This window comes from Nannobrachium achirus (assembly GCF_963921795.1).
Source record: "Nannobrachium achirus genome assembly, chromosome: 9".
In the NCBI taxonomy this organism is placed as follows: domain Eukaryota; kingdom Metazoa; phylum Chordata; class Actinopteri; order Myctophiformes; family Myctophidae; genus Nannobrachium; species Nannobrachium achirus.
This window is the reverse complement of record NC_137818.1, coordinates 49,025,868-49,053,853: the sequence shown is the minus strand read 5'-3', so window position 1 is coordinate 49,053,853 and position 27,986 is coordinate 49,025,868. Positions and strand designations below refer to the sequence as shown.

Below are 27,986 nucleotides of genomic sequence, written 5' to 3'. Positions count from 1 at the left end.
TAAAAAATCTAAGATATTTCATGAATTAGAAAAAGTAATGTTTCAGAAATTGCGAGAATACCTAACCTGACTTGCGTCAGATGGTGGCAGTAGTGCGTAGGCTACCGCTCTACTTTACCATCTGAGATCTCTCGGTGGGAGTTGATAACGCTCGTAAAGCCTCGGGCCGGACCAATCAGCGGCAGCTACGGGCGGGCTCTGAGCGGCTCTGAGCCAATAGAGTCTGATTGCAGACCACGTGGATGCAGACAGGCCAATATGAGTGGTTGGAGTTGGCACTCCCAGACTGTGACAGAGAGACGGCCACATCCAATCACCTGCTAAAGAATTTCAAAAAATGTCCCGCCCCTTACATCGAGTCTGCCCGAGAGATCTCAGATGGTAAAGTAGAGCGGTAGCCTATGCACTACTGCCACCATCTGACGCAAGTCAGGTTAGAGAATACCAGATCTACAAGCTCACAACGCATCACATCGTGACACAACGTGACGCGTTGTGAGCTTGTAGATCTGGTATTTTCACAAGTTTGGGTCCCGGGGGGGGGCATCAAATTACAGTTTTTTGGGGGTCTCTTGCTATAAAAGGTATGGAAAGTGCTGCCTTAGAAGTTGAGTTTGGCCGAGGTGTACACGCTACAGGAGGGAGAGTCTGAGTGGAGCGGGAGCTGGACGTTCTGGAGCTCCTTTGGCTCAAAGCGGGGCGTGTCGTCGCCCAGACCTGGGCCCTGTACAGAGAGAATCAAACACACACCGGCCACGTCTGTTACGTTTGAAGGGTTTTCTATGTGCAGATTGTGCACAGATGATAAAACAAAACAATTTAAATATAAATACATTTATACTGTATAGTAATATATCATTAAGAAAACCTCAATTATTTTCATTAATTGAATAATCGAAAAGCACAATTTCATTTATATCAGTGAATCAACTTCTTATTCATGAGTTTTCAAAATCGACTCAGTTGATTAATATGAGTAGTCCTTACCCATTCCAAGTTTGGCAAAGTTTGGGTTATGCTCTGTGCACAGTCTGCACAAACACAGTATATTTTTTAAATAGCAGATCTACTCTGGACATTGAGAACCATGCTGTAGACACAGTACCTGTCGGAACGGTGAGGAAGCACCGATCACATTGCGTGGGCTCCGTGGAGTGGGTGCAGTGATGCCATAGCTCGCCACAGGCACAGGGTTCTGTATTGAGCAACAATGGAAAAACCTTAAAGGAATTATAACTTTAAGACTATTCAAAAATATATATACATGTTTTTTTTTTTTTTTTTAAGATTTTTTTTTTGTCTTTTTGCCTTTATTGGATAGGACAGTAGACTGACAGGAAATGGGGGAGAGACAGGGAGTGACATGCGGCAAAGGTCGCTCAGATCGGGAATCGAACCGGCGACACCGACAGGCATTGATGCCGTAATGGCAATGCCTATATGGTATGCGCCTGGTCCACTAGGCCACCAGGCGCCCTGTATATACATTTTTAGCAGTCATTACCCTTCATCAGTAACTATATTATTGTGCTGGCGAGTTTCCTTGCAGAAAGACACATCCCCTGGCTTGACTAAAATCTAAATATTGTCTTAGGAATGCGACAAAAACCAAAGAATATTATTGAACTCAAGTCTCCATGACATGAGTAATCAATAGGAAAAAAATCATTTTGAGGGTGAGCTAATCCTTTAAGTAAATCTACTTCGGTTACCACCACTGTAGACACAGTACCTGTCGGAACGGTGAGGAAGCACCGGTCACGTTGTGTGGACCTGGACTCCGAGCCGGACTCCGTGGAGCCGGACTCCGTGGACCGGGACTCCGAGCCGGACTCTGTGTGGAGCAATAATAGAACAAATCAGTAGAGTACTGAGGCTGCTAGCATAGATGTAATGTAAATGTTAGCTCCTGAATGTATTGCAGAGTATTTCTGTGTGTTAGGATGTGTACCGGTATGTTTTCAGTGCTTTTATGATTTCAGGGTTATAAATGGACTCTCATCATGTTGCTGGTTTGGGTAGATGTACTGCAAGTCCATATTAAGCTGTTATGTATTCAGTCTTAAATTAGTTTGTTTGTTTTTTGATAAGTTGGTTAAATCATTTCAAAAGTCTAAAGTTCTAAAGAAGAGACTATCACTAAACAGAAGACCAACTGGCCAATTGGGATGGATGTTTTGTATAGTTTGTGTGTGTGTGTGTGTGTGTGTGTGTGTGTGTGTGTGTGTGTGTGTGTGTGTGTGTGTGTGTGTGTGTGTGACTGTGTGACTGTGTGTGTGTGTGTGTGTGTGTGTGTGTGTGTGTGTGTGTGTGTCTAATGCATAAACAAACCGTAGGGTAGGGAACGGTCACAGTGTCTTTTGGACCAGAGACCATCATATGAACAGCAACCTACAACAAGAGATTTGAGTTTAGGTAGACGTCCATTTGAAATGAATGTCTCTATTCATATCAACAAATGTCCCTGTTGGGCTAAGAGTTAATTAAGTCAAATGGGACTGTTAGGGAGAGGGAATGAACAGACATTTGCACTGATAGAGCTCTTACGTTACTGAATCCTGGACTCTGATAGCTGGAAGGGTTGGGAGGGCAAGTGTTGTATGAAGGAACCGTTGGCTTGTTGGGAGTATGAAGTTGGTTTGATTCCTAGCAAACAAGAACAAGAAGGTTGACCATTTTTGTTTTTAGAAAGCTAAAAGTCAACCAGAGTGAACCAGAGTCAAACAAAAATAAACTTTAGGCAGGGTCTAGATGTTACCTTGTTCAATCACCAAAAGTATTATGTATGAAATAAAACATTGTAGGAGCCATTTATGTTGTTGTCATATTATGTTGGTGATTATACTATATTTTGTAGTATTATTATTAGGGCTGGGACTTGATCTGAACTGATTAATTTGCAAGTAAGTGTTGACATAAGAGTTTACCTCTCTTCCATCAGCTGGAGGTTGTTCTGCATCCTCTGGTGGTTTGGTATCGCTGTCGTCACCGCCACAGCAGCACTTATACATACAAACCAGGACACTTATGGAAATGAATAAGCCCAACACACGCTTTCCAATGAACATTGCCATGGGCTCGTCATCTGAATGGGAAGTAAAACAGAGATGAATCACTAGTACGTCTATTAGACAAACATGCATATGTTTGTCTATAGACCTGCATAGGGCAGTCCAGGTACAATGTCTATGGATATTTACACTATAGAAGAGCACACAGACCCAGGACATTAGCAATGTCTACTTTGTCAATCTGTGAATATTTAGAACAAAAATATATTTCTTCCAGAAATAAGTTTAAAGAATAATACTACTGCAATGCGAGATGCAACGCGGCTGGCGTTATCTACCTGGAAATAGATATTTGGTCGTGGTGATTTGGTCTATATACGGACGGTACTGTACATGTAACTGATATTTACTGATATGGGCAGGAAAACAATAGTCCTTTGAGTGGGTGAAATCCTGGAGTGGGGAGAAGTGATGTGCACCCACTTGAAGCCAGACTGTTTACATTTTTGGATTCTCAATCTCATATAACATTATTTCGTTTTTTACCCCAATTTAGTCATTATGACAATTAATTCTCCACTGAACACATTTCTGTGTGTTGTCACAGATTTTGTACCCTATTGGCTCACCTCAGATCAGCCAACACAGGGATGCTGACAGAACCCTCGCTAAAAACCCCAGGACAAAAGTCCACTCGTCCTAGACAATAAGCTACATAGCATTTTTTCTTAGGTTTTTATATAACTTTTTTTTACTGACTAGGTGCTCGGTCTACCTACATTATTTTTGTCTAGATCGATATTTGGGTTCTAAGAGCGCCTGCTAAATAGGCTACCTAAACTGTAAACTGTAACCGTAAACCTGCCAGTGAGGAGTCCCCACCGTGGACTTTCTACTCCCATTCAACATTTCCTACTGTCCCAGCCAGTAGGAATACATTGTACACTGTACAGTGACAAATATCACCCTCCCCACCCGGCTTCCGTACCCCGAACACAGGCCAAGTTACTTTACCACTGTGACTCTTAGACTCAAGGGCCCTCTATGTGTACTTAACACACACATTACCTCCATAACGGCGACCGCCAACAGCACATGTGAAAACCCATGCAAGCGTGGCCTAGAGAGAGAGAGAGAGAGAGAGAGAGAGAGAGAGAGAGGGAGAGAGAGAGAGAGAGAGAGAGAGAAAGAGAGAGAGAGACAGAAAGAGAGAGTTCTATATCTTAGTATTCATTTCGTATCAAATATTTAAGTTTCAGATGTATTGAAAAACATCATTGCATTATAACAATATCAAATATGATGTTTCTTACAGATTTAAGAGGATCGCCCTAGATAACATTTTAAAAATGACAAAAACATCAAACAGTAAAAGGTTTTCTATTACTTCTGAAGCTCGTATGCTCTTGGGAGGAAGAACATCCGGTGCCTTTTTGTGTCTCACAGTTTGTGTGAGCGACCTTTATAGATTGTAGTGATTTGTGTTTGTAGACAGGGTCTGGGTCATTGGACTGGTCTCTTCTATCAGCAGTCAGATCAAATTCTCCTCGAGTGGCATCCTCTCTCCTCGCCTCTAGAGTAGTAGCCTCCGAAACCCAGGCTTATTTTGGCGCTAGAGTAGTGACGGAATCAGTTTGTATCCCAATGATGTGGCACTGCACAGTGGCAGCACCTTCTCTGCAGACTTTCCAGATCCTGGGTCAAGTGTTTTGGGAGGCCAGCCCAAACAGGCGAAAAATCCAGGTCTGGTCTGATGAAGGTATACTTCACTTACTGTATATCTAATCTGGGTCTACACATCTGACACGCTTAAAGGACCCTGGGCTGAGCCTTCCACTGCCACAGCCCTTAGGAATCTCTAGCACAGTGACAAAGATCGACTTCCGTCAAGTGTGTGCATTTAGATTAGATGCTCAGCCAAGCTGGATGCAGGTGTGGTTTCATTTATGAATAGCACCCAACGTGAGTGCCGCCTATAAAGATAATTTTAAACTTTTAAAGGTAGGATATATGTTTTGGTCTGGTGCATTTTAAAAGGTCAAAGCACTATTCTGATAGTATTCTATTTGCTATATTGAGTGTTTGTTCAGTAGCAAGGGGGTGCATGGCAGAGTCCACACCACAACTATAACAAACTGAGGTGAATGATATTGTTGGAATCACTTTCTGAGAGATTTGCTGAATGATAGAAACACTTAAGCCAATGAAAAGCCATTTGAATTTACAATGCATCACTTTTCAACACATTCACAAACATGCATATGCCTACAATCAGATTATGAGTGTGGATGCTCACATCATTAAAGTTATCTTTATATTTGTCCTTCTTGATGTGGCTTCTATTAAATGCAATTAGCAATGTTCAAGTTCAAGTTCAAGTTCAGGTCAGGATTACACATTCAGTCTGACAGGGAACATGCAAGGAATGTTTCCAGATCATGTTAAGTGGAATTTCTTGCACAATTGCTCATTTTCACTGTAGCCTGCAGCCACCTGCTGAGGCTGTTGGAATCTTTTAGTGTTCTTCTCCGGAAGCACAATGACACACTAAGTTCAACAGTGATGTGTGGCATATCTCTATCCCACAGAGATATAGTCTACAATTAGCAAACTGGCTTCTCAGCTATAGTCTACATCATCCTATATGGGCAGATGCAGACTCCTTCTGACAGCGAATTTATTTAGGCTATTTATTATTAGGTTATTAAGATTTTCGCTTAGGCTATAACAAAATAGTGTATTTATTTTTTACATTTTTGAAATGTTATTTCACTAAATCATGGCATATGGTGAAACATATGGTTCTAGCCTATGATGGAACAAAATAAGCTATAGGCTATTATGCTAAACAAATAAGACAGGCTTTAGAATTTAGTTCGTGTAGGTGAATAGGCCTAATAGTGGGTTATTTTAAATCTGCTGATTTCTGTTTGATAATATTGTATTGGAGAACTTTATAAATAACGCAATAAACATAGAAGAATGTGTCCCCCTATCTTCTGAAATTATGGCTACGCCCAGTCCGGGACTGTCCGTCCCTCTTACAGAATTGCATGTAGATAACGTTAAGCAATATGATATTAAATTAAGTGTAAATCATAAAATATATACTCACAATTTGAAGAGCGGATGCCTGGTGCATTTTAATTGGTTTCTGCTGCTATTAGCCTTCAAAGCATAATGGTGTTGCGCCGAAATCGGTGACTTGTCAAGCTGTGTGACTCCAGTCCACACACATCGTCGGTTCATTCACATGGTGCATGCATGGTGGTGAGATGTTTTGTTGTCCCAATCAGTTCTTGGGACAAATCCTTCGGGCAAATCCTAAGATGTCTTAGGCCTACATCATGAAGAAGTGTGTGGCCTATTAGGCCGGGAACCTGTTCATCCCATCCATTGTGTGTTTGTGTTATAAAGTCGTAATAGTCACTGTTGTTTTCCCGTGTAACATTTAATGACAGAAGGTGCGACTCGGCGACTGTCATTAGCAAAATACTTGGTCGACCTATGTGCAGACACACAAATCGACGGGTCACAGTTTTGGGTAACACTGGCAATGCGTTATTGTGCGGATCTGATAGGCTATCTCACAGAAGGTTTAGTGTCCTGTTCTGTATTAGCCTACTCTTTGCAATTCATTTTATAGGTTAGATGTTGTTATGAAGAAATGTTGCTTGTAAAACAACAACCATTTGCTATTTATAAGCTACCTATTGTCCATTTGTGATTTTGTGTTATCTTTCCCCACAATAATACAATAGGCTAGTCTTATTTGCAATCTCTGCAGCCTTCAACCTTTAACGCCCCTCCCTTTATTTATTTACATATTGTAATTATGTCATGTAGACATATCCACCATTCCAATGTTGTCATTTAAGAGCATGATGTCACTGTTACAGTAACAGTTACAGTTTGTGGCGTCAAACTGCAAATCCCTTGCCAGAAACAGGTTTATCTGATGACTGCAAACAAGCGACATCTAGAGTCACATAACTTGACAGGTCATGGATTTCGGCACAACACATATGTTTTGATTGCAACAAATTGCCAGCGCAAAATGTACCAGACATCCATTCTTCAAATCGTGAGTATTAGGATCTTGATCTTGTCAGCTTGTCACTGTAGGGTACTGTACGATAGCCTATCTAGTAGTATCTATAATTCTGCAAGATGGATGAACAGCAGACTAGAGTTATGTATTTAGCCTAGCCTCAAATTAAGTGGTCTAAGGGGCTCTAAACATACATAAATGCAAAATATAGGATTCCGCGAGTCTTCTGCCAAATGTTAGCGAGACTCGCGAATCCTTGCACAATTTGTATTGGTCCGTATTTTTCAATAAACAAATGTTTTTGGAGCTCGTCCTTGCTGCTGTGAGCCTGTGACTGCCGCTGTTGCGCAGTTGCACCCACCCATTACGGTAATTCTGGCAAAGCATGAGGAAAAGCATTGAGATTCATGCATGGATTCATGACACACATTGAGATTCTGACACTTGCTGGATTAAAACTTTTAACTTGTAATACCCTAAAACGCTCGTAGAGTGCAAACGTCATTCTCTGTGTTTTTTCTTTTCTTTCCTGTTTTATTCTTTATTATTTTTGCACTGTAGAGCACTGCATTTATGAAAGGTGCTATTGCTATACAAATAAAGTTTGTTATTATTATTATATTATTATTACCCTTGTTATTGTTATTATTATTATCGCTGGAGTCATCTACGGGTGTTGTGAATTTGTTAACTTAATCTGTCATATTCTGGTAGGAGGATGAATTAATTAAACATTATTGAGCTGATTTGCATTTGTCTGCCCCAGATTTAGATTTCTTCATATAGCCTACTTTATTACAATTTCCAGAGATAGGATGGAATTTTCACTTGTAAAATTACCAGTAAGACTCCCTAATCGGGAGATAATCGACCGTTGGTCGCTTATCTCCACAAATAGGCCAAAAGTTTGTTTTACCAATTATCAAGACATACGGGCAGTTGACAGTTTGCCATGGTTACTCATTGAAGTTGAATCTCCATATATGGAGATAACCTACGCATCACACTAAGTCTGACCTCACCAGCCCATATTTGGGCATGAGCAACTTATGTCTCCATATATGGAGATATGATGACATCACACAGTCCTCAGCCGATGATGTGGCGTGATGTCATACAATACACAAACGAGCCCTACAGTATAAAGGGGCAATTCTTGCCAGGAAAGAAGCATTTCTTCGACTCAGACCTTATCGCCAGGGTTGGCTTATAGCAGCTGTCGGTAGGACCATATATGGATTCTGTTAGTGTGGATCTCCTAACAGGGCATCATCTGGGATACAATCCCTTTTATGCCCATATATGGAGATCCCTAACAGAATCCCTTTCATGCCCATATATGGAGATCCCTAACAGAATCCCTTTTATGCCCATATATGGAGATCCCTAACAGCATCCCTTTTATGCCCATATATGGAGATCACTAACAGCTAACAGAATCCCTTTTATGCCCATATATGGAGATCCCTAACAGAATCCCTTTTATGCCCATATATGGAGATCCCTAACAGAATCCCTTTTATGCCCATATATGGAGATCCCTAACAGAATCCCCTTTATGCCCATATATGGAGATCCCTAACAGAATCCCTTTTATGCCCATATATGGAGATCCCTAACAGAATCCCTTGTATGCCCATATATGGAGATCCCTAACAGAATCCCTTTTATGCCCATATATGGAGATCCCTAACAGAATCCCTTTTATGCCCATATATTATGGAGAAATCCCTGCTCTGAGTATCTGACATCAGTGTGATGTCACCTGTTTATGCCCATATATGGAGATCCCTGCTCTGCGTATCTGGTTGCTATGGTAAACAGTTGGTTGCTAGGGTAAAAAAAACATGGTTGCTATGGTAAACAGTTGGTTGCTAGGGTAAACAGTTGGTTGCTAGGGTAAAACCATGGTTGCTAAGGTGGTTGCTAACGTACACTAACAGACCAGCAACAACAGACTGTTGCCACAGCAACGTACACAAAGGTTTGTGTACACATGTGGTGTGATGTCATACTGATGCGGAGATATGAGCAGGGCAAAGGTGTGACGTGTGACGGACGGACGGACGGCCGGTGGAGGTTTTCATAGTAAACTGCTCCCTGACGGTCGCAACTAGCAGGGATCTTAAATGTATTTCAGGCCAAGGAAGGAGAGATGAAGTGGACCCCATACATGTTGAGTGATAGGAATGTCATATAGACCTATATATATAGGTGGGGTCTAGACTCTATAGGGATGGGTATCGTCTGCGATACTTTTCATGGTATCGATCCATGATGTCGATACTATCGAGTATCGTAAAAACGAACGATACCTCGTTTCGATACTTTTGAACAATAATAATAATAATAATAATAAAACTTCAACAGTATCAATAGCCTATCTGTAAAACGGGTCTATATGACATTCCTATCACCCTGCACCCACTTGGCGGCCACCTGTACTAGTAACTCTGAGGACCCCTGTTAAATAAATTAATTAAAGTTAAATAAGTATGGATCTATAAATCCATAATTAAAATAAGACAAAGAGACCAAAGGACGTATATCTTAGATTGCTGTATTTTAAGAGAGCATACAAGGAAGACAGACAGTGAGCATACCATCCTATTGGCAGCTTTCTAATTCTCTCTCTCTTCCAAGATGGAAGAGAACATGTATATAAAGAGTACAGTTATAACAGTATAAGTCGTGGGACTCATTCATTTGTTCCCAGATCATAACAAAGAAGACAGTGACACGTAGTTGGTAATTTTCCACTAGTGACATACAGTATATCATGATTTCGTAGCCAGGGCAACCAAAGTTACTATGACCTGTAATCTATTAGCCTGAACCTAGAGTATCCGACCAAAATGTGGTCTCTTATACTGTAAGTTCAGTTCATAATATATATTATATGGTCATATGAGCCTCATACACAAATCATGAATTATGTATCATAATTCTTATCTTATCAACCCCCTCGGTCAGAGACCCCATGGTGAAGTCCCCTGCTTTACATTGTGCAGGACTCATGCATGTGACATTGTAGCTTTAAAGAAAGGTTTGGCAGTGATATGGCAAAAAGTGAATGTCGGAAATTACAAGTTCATGCAGATGCTTTGGCATGTCTTCTACTGATTGATTGTCTCTCTCCCATAGGTCACACTTACATGGGTCTTTATGGGTGCTGTTGTTGGTGATGTTCATTCACCTATCAAGTCCAGAGGTAAGTCATGTGTATAGCGACCTTATGGTACGGTCAGGGTCAGTGTTGTAGTGCTAAATTTGGAAGTGTGGGCACTCCCTACGCACGCACGTGCACGCGCGTCAATGCGCGTGCACGCACGTGCGCGTGCACATAACGTTTTCTCTGGCTTAAAACGGGTCTGCGCGGCAGCAGAAATAGCCTTAGACCAGTGGTTCTCAACCAATAATTTGATGACCGGATCATCAGCCAAACTTCCCATGCAAAATAGCTCCACAACTGATATTTCCAATTAATTAATCCATTTTCAAATCTTATATTACCATCTGCTGTTAGTGATGCTCATTTCAGCACGGCTGGCGAGCCTATTTCAACCAATTGCTGGGTCAGAACGACCTGAAAATATAATATCAACTGACTTGACTTGAGAGAAGTGTGGGCACTCCGTACCCGCGTTCCCCCCCTCCACTACATCCCTGGTCAGGGTGAGAACTGGGTCTTTTTTTTAATGATACGTTTCATTAATGAAATATCCTTAAAGGGGTATTTCACTTTAAAAAAAAACTTTTGGTAATTTTATCATCTAATCAGGCTTTTATGAACACCCTGAACAGTTTTTAATTAGCTTGATTGAATATTTAGATATTTGATGTAAATGTTACCAGGCCCTCCAGGCCCAGGGCCTCTCCCCACACACACCCATTGTAACTTCAAACTTCATTTTAACCATGATAGATGAATTAAAAACACACATTATTTTTTCTGGTGACTCATACTACCCTCCTAATATGTGAGCAGGCCGTGTTTTTTCGATAAAATGTTTCATTTATTTTTAATAATATTTTTTTTGTATTTCATTTTTTCCATTTTTCCAAATAATTATTAAATATAAATGAAAAAAGTTATCGAAAAAACACGGCCTGCTCATGTATTAGGAAGGTAAAATGAGTCTCCAGAAAAAATAATGTGTGTTTTTAATGAATCTATCATGGTTAAAATGGAATTTGAAGTTACAATGGGTGTGTATGTGGAGAGAAGCCCTACCACTGCTCCCTGTTGAAAGTGGAATATCCCTTTAATTATATTATAAGCATCTATTATTTGTATTATGTATCTATCTATGACTATGTCTTATTATAGCATTATTACACACAATTCCACTGCTTCTGCTTTACAGCCTAACCCACATGCTACCACAGTACCATTTAGTGCATGATAGGATTTGTTTACAAAATTGTTTTCTTTCTTTCTTTCTTTCTTTCTTTCTTTCTTTCTTTCTTTCTTTCTTTCTTTCTTTCTTTGTCTTGGTGTAAAAAAAATATATCAAAGAAATATGACGGTCTGTTATGGCTCTACTCATGTTATGGAAGTACAAAAGTATACTGGAGATAGTAAAAAAAAGTGTGGTTTGTTCCAAGATATTCAATATTTAAGTCAAGACCAGGTCTCAGATACCGCATCTCTGACCTACTTACTACTTACGGTATACTTATTACTTACAGTATATGAAATAGTGGATATCTAAGTGTCAGGGTTCAGTGTAACTGATTCAAGAATCAAGATAATATATTTCCCCAAATGGCAAGTGAAGAAGATTGAATATGTAATACATTAAAGACAAATGTCAATAAAAAGTTGCATTTCAATATTGACATTTCTTTTTTAAGTGTAATTAAATATCAGTGAGTCCACCTTCTCTCCAATGTAGCACAAATCATGTGGTACGCTGGTGTTCCTTGCACTCCACAGAACGCACAGACACAATGAGGGTGAGCTACAGTGATCAGCTGGCCTTCAACGTGACAGTGACACCCACCCTCTTGATGTTCTACCCCGCCAATGACACCTCAAAGGGGATCGAGCTCTGGAGCTCTAACAAGCCCTCCAAAAGTGAGGTGTGGTGTGACCCTATGTGGGCGCGCTATGATTGCCGGTGTCACCATACGGACTATGAGTGCCGTTGGTTTGCTATGATCAAAGATGGCTTCTACCACTTCTGGAAATCTATGGTAACGCAAAAAGACCAGGGCATGTATGTGGTCCAGGGAGAACGCAGCAGGCTGATCTATAAGTTCCAGGTCTTTGTGCAAGGTAATCACAACACTGAGTTCTACGTTAAACACAATTTTTGCTGTAAAATTCTTTGCTCCAAAGAATACCTAACCATAGTTATTGTAAATGTCCTTGTAAGGAACACACACACACACACACACACACACACACACACACACACACACACACACACACACACACACACACACACACACCAATAAAGGCCTTGAATAGCTCTATATTCTGACCAGGAACCATTAGGTTCGGTTGAACCTGTGTAGACCATTAGTCCCAGGTACACACCTTTACGCCTTCAAAATCCTGGATTCACATACATTTTCCTGATATCAAAGTTCACTTGAACAATACATGTTTGGCCAGTTTGACTAAACCAGAGAATGTTCATTTGTAACATTTCTTTTGCGTTCCAGTGCGTAATACATCCAGGACGGTCAATGCCAGCCAGGACGTCGACATATGGTTTGTGCGATATGTCAGGATGTATGATCTTACATTCCACCCAAAGGATGAGCCACAGAGTATAACAGAACTGGTGAAGAAAGGTGTGGTTTTATCGGACCGCGTTAATGTAAAGCCCGATAAGTTGACCATCAAGAGTAACTGGGACTCTGGGACGTACCAAGCCTTTGACGCGGAGGGCTACCTGTTTCTGACCCTGGAGCTGACCGTTATATGTAAGTGTGACTGAGACTCAGTCAGGTAGGTTGTCCATGAAAGAAGGAGTAACTCAGTGGTACTAGCCAGCCACCATAACAGAAACCTCCTCACCTCTTTTATGGACTAAGGTGGGAGACAGGCAGTGGTGGTTGCAGTTTTTGCCACTGTACATTATATGGCTTTGCCATGAGCCCAGCCTGTCTCTCCATGTCCTGCCCTGCTCTCTGTCGCTGTGGATGGTAACACCATCCAGGCAGCAGCAGAATGCACGTCGCCCCACTTTGGAAAGTGCTTCAACATTCTACCGTGGTTCTGGGGGCTTGGTTCATACTATAGTATGAACAAACATAAAGGTGCGTTTGATGGACATTCGATTTTTCCCTCTGTTAAACAATCTTATCTCCAAGGAGGCTAAATCTTTCAAATCAATCTACAGTATATTTACAATTCTAAATGCTCAATGCTTGCCAATGACAAAACTGACTAACAATGTGAAAGAAGTGTCCAGTTGTCATTAAAGCTGTATTATGTAATTTGCATTAGTGAACAATTGCTATTTTGTCCAATTTGAATGGTAGAGTATGCTTAGATTCACACAGAGGAAGGCTGCTGGCCAAAACATCTTTCGTATCTGCTGCTAGGGCTTTTGACCAAAGAAACAAAAAATCCTAAAAGGACCAAGTGAGTGCAGTGATCTTCTAAGAGTATAATACAATATAACTTGTACAGTTGGGGTGGTTGTATTTGGACTCCCTGCTCTTTTCTTGAGACATTTATACCTACTGTTTATTATTATTTATATGTTATTTATATGTTTATTATACTGTTTATTATGGTTTGACACAAATTTTGACTTAAAGGTCAAAAACGTATATTTCTCTCCAGAGCAAGCAGCTATTAGCTCTGTAGTAAAAAAGAAGATTACATAGTGCAGCTTTAAATGTTAGATGTTAGACAATCTGTGTTCAGCATGTTGTTTTGCAGTTACCTCATAACAATCCAAGGAATAAGTCCAAAAGAACACACATGCAGAAAAGTGATTTATTTCATGTTTAAAAGTGATTTATTTCATGTTTCACTCCCCATTCAGACGACAACATTGCCAAGCCTGTGATAGAGATGTTATGGAGCTTATGGTGGTTTGTGAGCCGTGTGGTGCCCATGTTTTTTGCGGCGTGTTTTGCTGGCACATTTCTGCTGGTTTGTCTGGCAAAGTGCTGTTCCAGTGCAGCGGATAAAGGACCACCAACAACTACCTACGTGCTACCAGAATACCGGACAGAGGAGGTATACTTTTATGTCAAAGTCAACAGGACTGTGCTTGATGTGCTTTCCAACACCTGAGAAAAGTCTCTGATGTAATGCAACTAGGCATGTAAAACAAAAACATTTAATTTCATTATTCATTATTTTTGAGTTTATAGATTATAGCTTTTGCTGAACTCACGTCAATGAAGAGTGATGAGAGTTCAGTAAAACCCTGATCAAAAGTTAAAAATTGGATTTTTCTCTTTTGGTTTTACTCTTAAGGTTAAACTGATCACGGCTTGACTTGTAGCTTTGTAAAAACAAAAATGGTCAAACTGTGTTGTTTGCTAGGAATCGATGCAGCATCGTCCTCCGAGCCAGCCAACTTTTACTTTTTGCCCTCCCAGGAATGAGCAAATTCAGCACCAAGATGTCAGTGAGGTAACATGGACATTTGTTCATATGAATGGACTCCTGCACTTTAAACTGAAGTCTTTACCTCAAATACCTAAACTCAAATCAAATCCTTGGGTCACATCGATTGTTGCTGGTTGTTGTTTAAAAGAACATCTGTACAATATTGTCATACTTTCGGAAAGGGAAAACCTTATTCTTTTGCTAATAAGAAAAATAAGGAGAGAATTTAATTTAATTATTTTCTTAAAACATAAAACCAAACCCATGACCCACATTTTGAAAAAATATTGACATTTGTATTGATAATCGTGCTCTCAATATGGCCCCAAATAATCTTGAAGCTCTATTTATATTTTGATTCTCTCTGTACAGGATCCAGGTCTGGAAGACCAAGGTCCCACCTACACCATGCCGTCCGGCCCTACCTTTGAGACAGAGGACTTCCTAAACGTCCAGGTCCCCCTCAGCCCAAGTGCTCCCACTTGTGACGTGTACACCTCAGACAAACTCAACTTCCTTTAAGGGGTCAGAGTTTGTGGAAGTGTCATCGATGTGAGTCTCCTCCGTCCTAAAAAGTCTCTTCAAGAGTTTGCACCCCTATAACTCTATGGTTTGCACTGATTGGTAGGGAATGAACCGATTCTGATATCAGACCTGGAATCGAAATGTGCTTTAATTAAAGGGGTCAATGTTGGATGTTCATATTGAACATGGCCAAAGTTTCAAATAATGAGATAAACCAATGATGAATTAATCCATGTAAGCAGAAATCTCCAAATTTACTCTTCTCTGAATGCTAGATGTCCAATTTCTTTTTCCTATATCAAGGGGCATTGTTCAGCCAGAGGCTATGCAATATTCCATAGCCTGAACTGGAGTGATTGCTTTTATAAAATGCTTACCAAATATGCCAACATGAAAACCATTCATTACACAAATACGTTTTACAAGAATAAAGTCTCTGAACCAGTTGGTTGCTATGCAACGTTTACATTACATGTAGATTTTATTTATTTATTTATTTTTGGGGGGGCTTTTTGACTTTATTGATAGTAGAGAGAGACAGGGACTCAGGGAGTGACACGCAGCAAATGCCGTCGGGATCGGCCGTTGCTGTGTGTCAGTAGGCATCAGAGCCTATGTGGTATGCACCTGGACCACTAGGCCAGCAGGCGCCCCACATGTAGAATTGTTTTTAACAAGTTTGTCTCATTTTGCAGCTCTGTCTGTTGTGCTTTGTTTTTTTTAATACTGGCACAGAAATCTCACAAAAAAGGTAATCAAATCACACCTTTGATTGTAGACTTTCTCACACCAGGCATTAAAGCATCAACCTTTTCAGGAGACATTTCTCTATGGAGACCAAAGTTGGAGTCATTCCATGTAGTGTTACCATTCTGGACCTGTATAAACACTGACATAGGCATAAGTCATTAATGATCAGTAATACTTCAGTATCCTTTAAACCTTAGATTCCCCCATTGCCCTCACGTACAACGACAAATCAACATCATGTCGAGAGAGGTGGGGGCTTGCCTCCTGGTGGACATTTGTACTCCAATGAACGCCCCATTGTAGTTCATCGTACACTTGTGTGCATGAGAATAGCACCATTGCACTAGCCTAGCACAGCTAAACAATCCACCCATGTTAAAACAAGGTGGGGATGATATATACTGCAGTTAGTTAGCTGCATTAGTAGCCTATATAGGCTGGCTATGCCAGGCTACCATTGCACCACCACGACCAAATGCATCAGTACTCCCGCATTCATCCTCAGGAGAGCCTATATAGGCTGGCTATGCCAGCTACCATTGCACCACCATGACCAAATGCATCAGTACTCCTGCATTCATCATCAGGAGACATGTTGTAAATAGACCTGCTATACTTCTAGAGTAGACAAAATATTGCCTATATTAACACAAACACTAACTATTACTTAAACACTAACTATAACACTAACAGTTAAATGCCTTAAATAGGAATTCACAAGTGATCCACTGACATGATAATGTATTACTATTAACATGTTGCTCTGTGTTTGTCGACACTGTAATTCATGATTCAGAACCTTGGCCACAGAAGTTAATACATACAGTGATTGATTGTGTCGTTGTCTTAGCTGTGTGAATATGTGGAGGTGTAAAGCCATGCAGTGTCCACCACTAACCTCGCCCACCAGGCTTTCTGAGGGAAAGCCTGGTGATCGTTAACAACGGGTGGTTTGATCCGGTCTAGGCGGAAACCACAAGCCGAAGAAGCGGTGTCGCTTTGTTTTGGTTCCCTCCGTTTGTTTCCCCAATCCCTATTAAAATGCTCGAGTAGCCTAGTGTAGTCTTGCCAGTCGCTACGAGGTGGAATAAAAGATGCATATCCCAAACATTTTTTTTCAAAAGCAAAACTACGCCGCATCAAGGAGTTTATAAGGTAGGCCCTAAAAGTATATCCTTGAGCGCAGGGGAATTATTTTGGGTTAAAACTGAATCCGGTTTGATAGTTCCGGCAAATTGTAGTCCTTTGAGTACTACAACATGACGTAAAGTGGTTTCCTCTCCCGACAGGATCAAACCTCGAAAAGTGAAGTGATCCCAGACTAGTCCACCACTAGTGTGAGCAGAGACTTACAGAGACAACAGTAGAGAAATGGGGCTCATGACTCCAGACATCAAGGCTGCATGTTTCACGCTAGTTGCTGTCTGGTTTCTGAAGAGAAGAGCTTGGTTTAAAAAAAAAAAAAAAAAAAAGCAATCAGAGACTGGGTCAACACCACAGTGTCTGGTGTCACAGTGTAGTGGAAAAACTTTAACCTACTCCTAAAATGTTACATTGACAATATGCATGCACAGAAGTACAGTATGATGAAAACAGCCTCAACGTTTGTGGTGATTGTGGTGTGAAAACTGCTGGCTTTAGCCATCCTTCCCAGACTGCCTCAGTTCATTCTGTATAAAGCACTGGAAGTATATTAGTATCCCAGCAAGCACGGTCAGGACCTGGACCAATCAGTGACGTCTCGATTGGGGCCAGACCAAGTCAAACCATGACTAGTCAGATCTGGCCTAGAATCTCAACCAACATAAATCCTGCCCACGAAAACGGACGTCCTGGATTAATCAGAGAGGGTCAGATCAAGGCCAGATAAATATCATACAGTAACTAGTCAGATAATCATCCCCACATGGGCTGTGATCTGGTCTAGTTCTGAGCGTCACCAGAGGACGGTATCATAACGTCATCATGACGTCATTTGGCTTGCAGGGATGCATTGTGAAGTATGAAATATATATTCTGTATTTATGTGCCTCTGTTATTTGTCCCTGAACATAGCACACCAATAGTGCCTGTTTTTATATTTATTTAGAGTTCTATGTTCACTGAACATGTGTAGACTATGTGATCAATAAAGGTATGAATAAGTGCCTGCCACCCTTCTTTGCGTGTTGCTTCTACTTGTGTATTACAGAGAACCAGGGGGGCATGATGGGTAATCTGTCGGATCTGTACAGCAGGGGTTCCCAAACTTTTTTGTCTCAGGGCACCCCATAAATATTTGTTTTAATCCGAGGCACCCCTACATTATAATTTTCACTCCCAGCACCTAATATTTATAGCATATCGTCGTTGTCGGGTGGAAACCTTGTGTGTGCAAAACCGTTCGTTTTGTATTTATCATCTATAAAATCTACTAAACTAGTGAAAACGGCAGATCTACAAGCACACAGCGCCTCGCATCGTGAGGTGTTACCGGTATGTGCTTGTAGATCGGCTGTTTTCACTAGTTTTGTGCGAGAGTCTTGTATTATGAAGCAGGGCTTTGCTTTACCAAAAGACGTACACATTTGAAACTTGGAGATACAATGTTTCTGCCCGACAGTGACGATATTTTAGTGATTATGTTGCAAGGAAAACGTTAAGATAATAGCCATTTTGGTTAGAACTGACTGAAAATAACTTTGTACTTCATGTTTAAAATGATACTAAATATTTTTTCAAGTGTCCAATTGAATTCCAAATATTATCAAATGATCTCGCGGCACCCCTGGACTGCCGTCGCGGCACCCCAGGGTGCCCTGTCACCCACTTTGAAAACCCCTGCTGTACAGAACCGGAAATACCAAAGTCTGTGTGAGTGTGTCAGTATGTCTGTGCCCCTTTTATGCCCATATGGAGATCTCTATTTGTCTTTTGGTATAGGCCCTATGTCCCTTTTATGCCAACCGTGTAACATTTAGGATTTTGCGACAGAAGGTGAGACTGTGAGACTGTCTTTAGCAAAATGCCTGGTCGACATATGGGCAGCCAGTCACACAAATCAACTGGTCACAGATTTGGGTAAAGCACTGGCAATGCATTTCATTTTATAGTTTTGTTGTTATGAATACATTTTACTGTAGACAACAACCATTTGCAATTTAGACCTAGATATTGTACATTTCTACAATAGCCATTATTTATTTACATTACATATTGTAGCCTAATTATGTTATGTGTGAGTATTCCTAACACATCAGCGAGAAGGATTCCCGGCGACTACCGGTTACCTTAAATGTATACAAGAATATTTAAATCACTAGTACTAGTAAATATTGCCATGGAGTGTTGGACAGGTTTACTCGAAATTTCCCAGTAGCTTCAAAAAAGGATCTAAATTTAAATAAGTCATGTGCTTACTTTTTGTTCCAGTGAACTGTACTGTCATGATGAAACTGTACCTTTTCCTATGCAAACTTCTAATAGCCTAAATACTTCAATCAATAAAAAAATAAATAAAAAAAAAACATTATTACTTGTCATCATTTGATGTATGTAGCCTACTTTTAAGTAGGCCTAATACTCCACTACATTGATTGATTGATTGATTGATTGATTGATTGATTGATTGATTGAATACTTTATTGACAGTTTGCAAATTTACAGTGGTATTATAGCAGGGCCTATAATACCAAAACGCCCTAAGCCCTAAGGGCTTGTTTCCATTGTGGTCCTGTTGACTGAGGAAGTTGAGACATGAATACTGGTATTTGACAAGGAATATCTGTACTAGTTTGATTCAAGTACTGAGGTTGAGTGGGCCTACTTCGTCCACCAATGATTGGTAACTTTAACCCAGCCTAACCTTAGCCTCCCTGACCCATCTTTGTGTAAATACATTTTTTTGCATTGTTGTTTTTGTCTATAACTATTGAGTTTCCATTTAGTTTACCTTGTACCAGTGAACTGTACTAGCCATAAATCATAATAATATTATTATTATTATTATTAATATTAGCGACCTCTACAGGTGTTATGACTTTAGGCTAGAACTGTACTGTCTTGAAACTGTACCTTTGTATGCAAACTTATAATAAATACTTCAGTCAGTCAATCAATCAATCAATCAATCAATCAATCAATCAATCAATCAATCAATCAAAAGAGTCACTCTCTCGCCACTTCGTGCATGTGAATGGACTGATCTGATGACTGCAAAACAGCGACATCTGGAGTCACACAACTTGACAGGTCATGGATTTCGGCACAACACATAGACCTATGTTTTGATTACCACAAATTCCCAGCACAAAATGTACCAGACATCCATTCTTCAAATCGTGAGTATTAGGATCGTGATCTTGTCAGCTTGTCACTGTACGATATATCCTATCTATACATAATTCTGTAAGATGGATCATGAATAGCAGACTATTAAGAGTTACCGGTATGTATTTAGCCTAGCCTCTAGCAAACTGGAGTCAAGCCATCCGACTTTGCCAAGTTCAAGCAAAGTGGTCCATTCTGGGAAAGCATGAGGAAAAGCATTGAGATTCTGACATAAAATACGGAGTGTTATAGACTTCCACGTGGGAGACCTGGGTTCGAATCCCTGGCGCGCTTTGAGAAATTGGTCTATATGACATTCCTATCACCCACCCACTTGGCGGCCACCTGTAGTAGTAACTCTGAGACTTTTGTCTTCTACTGATTGATTGTCTCTCTCCCTAGGCCACACTTACATGGGTTTTTGTGGGTGCTGTTGTTGGGGATGTTCATTCACCTATCAGAGGTAAGTAATGTACGTGTGTAGCGACCTTATGGTACATAGTTCTCTGGGTGAGAACTGGGTCTCTTTTTAATTAATCCTTAATTATATTAGGCCTATATGTATTTGGTTTAATTACACATGATTCCACTGCTTCTGCTTTACAGCCTAACCCATATGCTACCACAGTAAATTTGCATTAGTGCATAGGATTTGTTTGTCTTTCTTTCTTTCTTTCTTTCTTTCTTTCTTTCTTTCTTTCTTTCTTTCCAGTGTAAAAAAAGAAAAAGAAAATCAAATAAATGTAAAGGTCTGTTATGACTACTATGTAAAAGTATACTTGGGTGGAGATAGTAAAAAAAGTGTGGATTGTTCCATTTCAGTCAAGACCACAGCTTGAAGGTCTCAGATACCGCATCTCTGACCTACTTACTTACTACTTACGGTATACTTATTACTTACTACTTATTACTTACAGTATGTATATGAAATAGTGGATATCTAAGTGTCAGTGTGTCAGTGTAACTGATTCAAGATTTGCTCCAAATGGCGAGTGAAGAATACTGAATAATGTACTACATTAAAGACAAATGTCAATAAAAAAAAGTTGCATTTCAATATCAACATTTATTTTTAAAGGACAATTCTTTTTTTTCTTTTTTTTTTACAATTTTGTAAAAAAAAATACAAGTCATTAGAGCAAATAAAAGATGAGTGTTAAAATGTTTTCATTTACTTTTTTCTATCGTTTTAGTGATTTTAACGATTTTGATTTGCATGCATGCCCCCAAGCAGAAATTGAACATTGTTCTATGCATATAATTTATGGTGCTCTGAGACCAGCATTGACAAAATGCCTTAAAGCATTTTATCTAAAATATATGGATGGATATATCTAAAATATGAACCCTGGCTTCTTGTAAAAAAGTAAAGTTGTCCTTTAAAGTGAACAGTAATAAGCCCTATTCACGGCCCGCCCACTCAGCAAATTTCTCAGCAACTTCCTGGTGCTGACGTCAGTTTAGAAGGGTAAAATAACACCGAAATCGCTGGACTTAAAGCCAACAAATCATTATTTCGAACGGCAAAGTAGATTATAATGCTTTTTGCCTTTTACTATCTTGTGTTCTTGATCATGCTAGCCGTATTTTATACTGTACTATTCGGAAATTGCATTAAATTTGCGATTTCTGTGTTAACTCTATGGGCTTTTAGCAGGGTTTTACCATTCAAAACGTGACTTCAGCACCAGGAAGTTGCTGAGTGGGCGGGCTGTGAATAGGGCTAATTAAATATCACTGAGTCCACCTTTCCTCCAATGTAGCAAGAATCATGTGGTATGCTGATGTTCTTTGCACTCCATAGAACACACAGATACAATGAGGGTGAGCTACAGTGATCATCTGGCCTTCAACGTGACAGTGGCACCCACCCTCTTGATGTTCTACCCCGCCAATGACACCTCAAAGGGGATCGAGCTCTGGAGCTCTAACAAGCCCCCCAAAAGTGAAGTGTGGTGTGAGCCTATGTGGGCGCGCTTTGAATGCCGGTGTCAACATACGGACTATGAGTGCCGTTGGTTTGTTATGCCCAAAGATGGCGTCTACTACTTCTGGAAATCTATGGCAACGCAAAAAGACCAGGGCATGTATGTGGTCCGGGGAGAACGCAGCAGGCTGATCTATAAGTTCCAGGTCTTTGTGCAAGGTAGGTAATCACAACACTGTGTCTTATGTCAGACACCAGGAAGAGTTGCTGTAAAATTCTTTGTTCCAAAGAACACCACACCATAGAGTTATTGTAAATGCCCTTGTAAGGAACACCAAACCAATAGTTAGTTTTAGATACACAGTCAATTATACTAAACTTCTCTCTCTCACACTCACACTCACACACACACACACACACACACACACACACACACACACACACACACAGTAATCTTTTTTTTCTAGAATAGCTCTATATTCTGACCATTAGGTTCGATTGAACCTGTGTCGGGCACTAGTCCCAGGTACACACCTTTACGCCTTCAATATCCAAAACATGGCTTCACATAAATATTCCTGATATCAAAGTTCACACGTTTGGCCAGTTTGACCAAACCAGAGAATGTTAATTTGTAACATTTCTTTTGCGTTCCAGTGCAAAATAAATCCAGGACGGTCAATGCCAGCCAGGACGTCGACATATGGTTTGTGCGATATGTCAGGATGTATGATCTTACATTCCACCCAAAGGACCAGCCACAGAGCATAACAGAACTGGTGAAGAAAGGCGTGGTTTTATCGGACCGCGTTAATGTAATGCCCAATGAGTTGACCCTCAAGAAAGTCCAGTATGATCACTCTGGGACGTACCAAGCCTTTGATGCGGAGGGCTACCTGTTTCTGTCACTGGAGCTGACCGTTATATGTAAGTGTGACTCCACTGAGACTCAGTCAGGTAGGTTGTCCATGAAAGAAGGAGTAACTCAGTGGTGCCAGCCAGCCACCATAACAGAAACCTCCTTACCTCTTTTATGGACTTGGTCGGAGACAGGCAGTCATGAGCCCCTGATTGTCTCCATGTCCTGCTGCTCCCTGCTCACTGGATGGTAACACCATCCAGGCAGCAGCAGAATGCACATCGTCCCACTTTGGAAAGTGCTTCAACGTTCTACCGTGGTTCTGGGGGCTTGGTTCATACTATAGTATGTTCATACTTACTTACCATCATTTAATGTATGTAGCTTACTTCTTTTTTTTTAAGCAAGTAGGCTACTCCACTACTTTTATTGATTGATTGATTGATTGATTGATTACTTTATTGACCGTTTATACAGTTTATTTACATATTTCCCTCTGTTAAACAATCTTATCTCCAAGGACTATGGCGGCTAGACCATTCAAACCAATTTACAGTGATTTGCATTTTTAAATGCTCAATGCTTGCCAATGACAAAACCGACTAACAATGTGAATGATGTGTGTCCAATTGTTTTCCTGTCATTAAAGCTGTATTATGTAATTTTCATTACTGAACAAAATGCTATTTTGTCCAATGGTAGAGTATGTTAAGATTCGCGCAGAGGAAGGCAGCTGGCCGAAACGTCCATCGTATCTGGTGCTGGGGCTTTTGGCTAAATAAACAAGAAATCCTAAAAGGACCAAGTGAGTGCTGGTGATATTTTCTAAGAGTATGTTAATACAATATAACTCTTACAGTTGGGGTGGTTGTATTTGGAATCCCTGCTCTTTTATTGAGACATTTAGATACTGTTTGATATGGTTGAACATATCCTTTGACATGATCCTGTTTCTAGTTCGACACAAATTCTGATCTAAGGGTCAAACTTCTATTTCTCCCCAGAGCAAGCAGCTATTAGCTCTGGTTAAAAAATAATAATCAACACAAATCTGGGGTAGAACAGGAAAGTTACATAGTGCAGCTTTAAGTATCAATATAAATGTTCGATGATCTGTGTTCAGCATGTTGTTTTGCTGTTAGCTCATAACACAATCCAAGCATTAATTTTAAAGAACATACAGAAAAGTGATTTATCTCATGTTTCTCTCCCCACTCAGTAACCAACGTTACCAAGCCTTGGTTATGGTGGGCTGTGATGCTTGCTTTCGCTGCCATGTTGTTTTGCTGTTGCTGTTGTGGCTGTATCGGATCTCAGTTGAAAAGTCGGATGGATGCAGAACCACCTCCAGAACCACCTCCGGGTTCCAACCAGATAGAGGAGGTATACTTTTATGTTAAAGTGAACAGGACTGTGTTTGATTTCTGATGTTGTCTCTGACATGTAATGCAGTCTGGCCTGCATGTAAAACAGGGGTGTCCAATGTGCAGCCAGGGGGCCAAATGTGGCCTGATAACACATCTTATACGACCCATCGCTTCATTCCTGAATTATACCATAAACCAGTGGTTCTCAACGTTTTCAGGCCGTGACCCCCAAAATAATCATATTTTAATTGGGGACCGCCGACCTGACGAGCACTAAGAGTTGAGGACTTACATTTTGTTAACACTTCTGTTGTGAAAATAGCAGATCTACATGCTCACAACGCCTCGCATCGCGGTGCGTTGTGAGCATGTAGACCTGCTATATTTACAATTTCTGCCTCTAATATTTGACAATTTGACCAATGTTTCATTTGTCAATTTAGAGGTAGTAAAAAGTCCTAAAATGTTCACTTTAGAAATGTGCAGATACCTTCTATAAACTTAAACTTCATGTTGGTTTGTTTACTGTTGAGAGAGAAAACAATGTTGCACATTAACCCATTCAGGCCGGGTACGGTATGGGAGGGGCTTACAGTACATGTACAGTATGTAGCAGCATATTTGTTTTTGTAGGCTAATTTCTGATTTAGGCCTAACTATAGGTTAGGCCTAAATGGGTTAAGTTAATCATCTGGAGATCCCCCAAAATAATTTGGGAGAACCAGTGCTATAAATGGCCCGCCACGGCCACCAGCACCACCAAACAAGAATAATTTGTCAGGACTCCTTCCCTGTTGTCTCATTCTGAAGAAAGGCTATTTTATTGGTGTTTTTTTTTTACCTTGCACATCTGATTACATTTGGTCAGTTTGTGTTTGTTTTATTTGTGTTTTGTTCAGAGCACACACCTGACAAAAGACCATTGATATTAAATATTGATGATGATAGGTGTAATTGCGATGCATATGTAGGCCTATGTGACTTTGTTATGGTCCGCCCGAAAGTACATTTTGTCAGGAGATATAGTCGTCCCTTGGGTGTTTTAATAACTAATGTGGCCCCCCACTCTGATGAAAAACAGCAAAAATATTAATTATTTTCTAGCTTTGTATGGATTAAAGCTTTGCTGATCTCTCGTCAAGATTGAGAGAACCAAATGTTGAACAGCAATTTTAAAAAAAAAAGTGTAGCCGGGAACCTGTGTGCAGACTTTATTCTTTTTTTGACTGTTGTTCTTTTTTTGGACTTTTGATTAGGACCCCGGTCAAAGTTTATTTCTCTCTATCTGTTCATTATGGTTTTACGCATTAAGGTCAAACTGATCACGGCTTGACTTGTAGCTTTGTAAAAACAAAAATGGTCAAACTGTGTGTGTTCTTGTTTGCTAGGAATTGATGCTGCATCATTCTCCCAGATTGTCAACTTTGACCTCAGATGACTTTTACCCTCCCAGCTATGATGACTGTGTCCCTCCCAGCTATGACCAAGTTGTGCATTCAGCATTCAGTGAGGTAAACAGCTTCTTCTCTTTCATTGTCCTATCATTCCCTCTCCTTAAAGTCCCACTTCACCTATGGGACAACCAGATCTTATTTTATTGTTGTTTGGGACACGATCAACACAAACACAGTTATTTTTGGTGTACAATCTGTGTTTTGAGATATTTTAGTATTTCAGCATGACTAGTGATGCATTTTGTATCATATGATGCAAAAAAAGGTGAAGTGGGCCTTTAACCTTCCCATCTCACTTAACACTCAATCTAAGAGGGACATATGAATGCACCAAGGATTTTTTTTTACCTCAAATCCTTGGGTCACTCTCTCTTCTTGCATGTTATTTAAAAGAAAAAGGTTTGTTCAATATTGTCAGACAGTCATACTGTTGGAAAAGGAAAACCTTATTCTTTTGCTAGTACAGTAAAATAAGTAGAGTATTTTTCTTCTTCAAAATAATAAAACCAAAACCCATGACCCAGATTTTTTATTTTTTAAGTTTTGCATTTTTATTGATAATCGTGATCTCAGTATGGCCCCAAATAATCAGGACGTTTTTGCTGTAATCGTGTAGCTCTATTTATATTTAAAAATTCTCTGTACAGGATCCAGGTCTGGATGACGAAGGTCCCAGCTACACCATGCCTTCTGCCCCTGAGCTGGAGGACTTCCTAAACGTTCAGGTCCCCCTCAGCCCAAGTGCTCCCACTTGTGACGTGTACACCTCAGACTAGGGGTGCGTTCGGAAATGCGCACTCAACGCACTGCTGTGCCATGTTGTCGTTCGTTTATTCGGTGCACTTGGTGCGTTGTCGTTCGGAAATCCAGTGCGCGGCGCACCGGTGTGCTGAGTGCATGCACTCACCGACCCTACTCAGAAGATGGTGTTTGGCAGTGTGGTGCGTCAGTGCGGTGTTTTGATTGGTTGGTTTTCATGGCCATGTCTCGAGCGCTTCTCAGCTGTGAACAATGGAGGAAATTACCGCAAAATGCAGCATTTGCAGCTTATTTGGTCGTTTGGGCTTGATAGTTTCACACGCATCAACGTGTAAACTAACAGCAGGTATGCCAATGTTATGAATTACATCTCCTTTCAATATCAACGTTAAGTTAGCTACTGCTGCTTTTCAGAAAGTTTACCTTCAGAGTTCAGAGTGAAAAAGCACACAGCTGCCTCTCAACTGGTCGTTCGTAAATAAGCCACACTGAACGCACTTTACAACGTCACGCCCACTGCACTCACTACACTGAACGCACCCAAACTCAACTTCCTTTAAGGGTTTGTGGGAGTGTCATCGATGTGAGTCTCCTCCGTCCTAAAAAAGTCTCTTCAAGAGTTTGCACTGATGTAAAAAAAAATGTAATTAAACATGGACAAAGTTTCAAATAACTAGAAGTTCACACCCCTACGGTACGGGCTGCTCACATCTAGATTGGCTACGTTGCAGCAGTGATCCAACTGATATGCCCATATATGGATTGGAGATCTGTATCTCCAGTCAGTCCTTGCACACTTGCCCACATGTCCCTAGTGTCCAGTTGTCCAGGTGACCACCTCTCCAAGTGCCCACATGTCCCTAGTACCAGTTGTCCAGGTGCCCACATGTCCATAGTGCCCAGTTGTCCAGGTGCCCACATGTCCCTAGTGCCCATTAGTCCAGGTGCCCGCCTCTACAAGTGCCCACATGTCCCAAGTGCCCAGTTGTCCAGGTGCCCACCTCTCCAAGTGCCCACATGTCCCTAATAGTGCCCAGTTGTACACGTGCCTGCCTCTCCAAGTGCCCACATGTCCTTAGTGCCCAGTTGTCCAGGTGCCCACCTCTCCAAGTGCCCACATGGACCTAGTGCCGAGTTGTCCAGGTGCCCACATGTCCGAAGTGCCCACATGTCCGAAGTGCCCAGTTGTCCAGGTGCCCACCTCTCAAGTGCCCACATGGCCCAAGTGCCCAGTTAGTTGTACAAGTGCCCAGTTGTCCAGTAACTGTACCGTCATGAAACTGTACTTTTTTCTATGCAAACTTCTAATGTCTTCAATCAATAAATCAATCAATCAAAGCCTCAGTTCGTATACTGTATGAAGCACTGGAAGTATACAATAGTATGCAGT

At 40.7% G+C, this 27,986-nt stretch overlaps 3 protein-coding genes across 4 annotated transcripts; 2 read left to right on the top strand and 1 right to left on the bottom strand.

Annotated features, from left to right (window-relative positions):
* Positions 1 to 601: 601 nt before the first annotated feature.
* Positions 602 to 4,085, bottom strand: LOC308290929 (uncharacterized protein; the record flags this gene model as incomplete). The annotated part of the gene is made up of 7 exons (XM_080732845.1): positions 602 to 724; positions 1,106 to 1,195; positions 1,733 to 1,834; positions 2,332 to 2,391; positions 2,548 to 2,646; positions 2,928 to 3,002; positions 4,080 to 4,085. 7 exons carry the CDS (start codon positions 4,083 to 4,085, stop codon positions 602 to 604), a joined length of 555 nt encoding a protein of 184 aa, XP_080588971.1.
* A 2,974-nt stretch (positions 4,086 to 7,059) lies between these two features.
* On the top strand, positions 7,060 to 17,866 carry LOC308291857 (uncharacterized protein). Of its 2 annotated transcripts, XM_080733988.1 has the most exons (8): positions 7,060 to 7,095; positions 10,207 to 10,273; positions 12,002 to 12,343; positions 12,736 to 12,999; positions 14,073 to 14,269; positions 14,582 to 14,671; positions 15,020 to 15,199; positions 15,966 to 17,866. In XM_080733988.1, exons 1-7 carry the CDS (start codon positions 7,069 to 7,071, stop codon positions 15,167 to 15,169), a joined length of 1,137 nt encoding a protein of 378 aa, XP_080590114.1. In that variant the 5' UTR covers positions 7,060 to 7,068; the 3' UTR covers positions 15,170 to 15,199; positions 15,966 to 17,866. The 2 variants fall into 2 exon arrangements, with proteins under 2 accessions (XP_080590114.1, XP_080590113.1); XM_080733987.1 differs by having other exon boundaries at positions 15,020 to 17,866.
* A 5,831-nt stretch (positions 17,867 to 23,697) lies between these two features.
* LOC308290928 (uncharacterized protein) lies at positions 23,698 to 26,613 on the top strand (the record flags this gene model as incomplete). Its single annotated transcript, XM_080732844.1, has 4 exons — positions 23,698 to 23,821; positions 24,236 to 24,399; positions 25,772 to 25,894; positions 26,485 to 26,613. The coding sequence occupies exons 1-4, from the start codon at positions 23,722 to 23,724 to the stop codon at positions 26,611 to 26,613; spliced, it is 516 nt and encodes a 171-aa protein (XP_080588970.1). The 5' UTR covers positions 23,698 to 23,721.
* Between the last annotated feature and the right edge of the window lie 1,373 nt (positions 26,614 to 27,986).

Excerpts from the sequence above, each read along its gene's own strand:
- LOC308291857 (XM_080733988.1), top strand. The coding sequence starts at position 7,069 with ATGTACCAGACATCCATTCTTCAAATC. Across the intron at positions 7,096-10,206 it reads AGACATCCATTCTTCAAATC|GTCACACTTACATGGGTCTT; the intron begins GTGAGTATTAGG and ends TCTCTCCCATAG. Across the intron at positions 12,344-12,735 it reads GTTCCAGGTCTTTGTGCAAG|TGCGTAATACATCCAGGACG; the intron begins GTAATCACAACA and ends TTTGCGTTCCAG.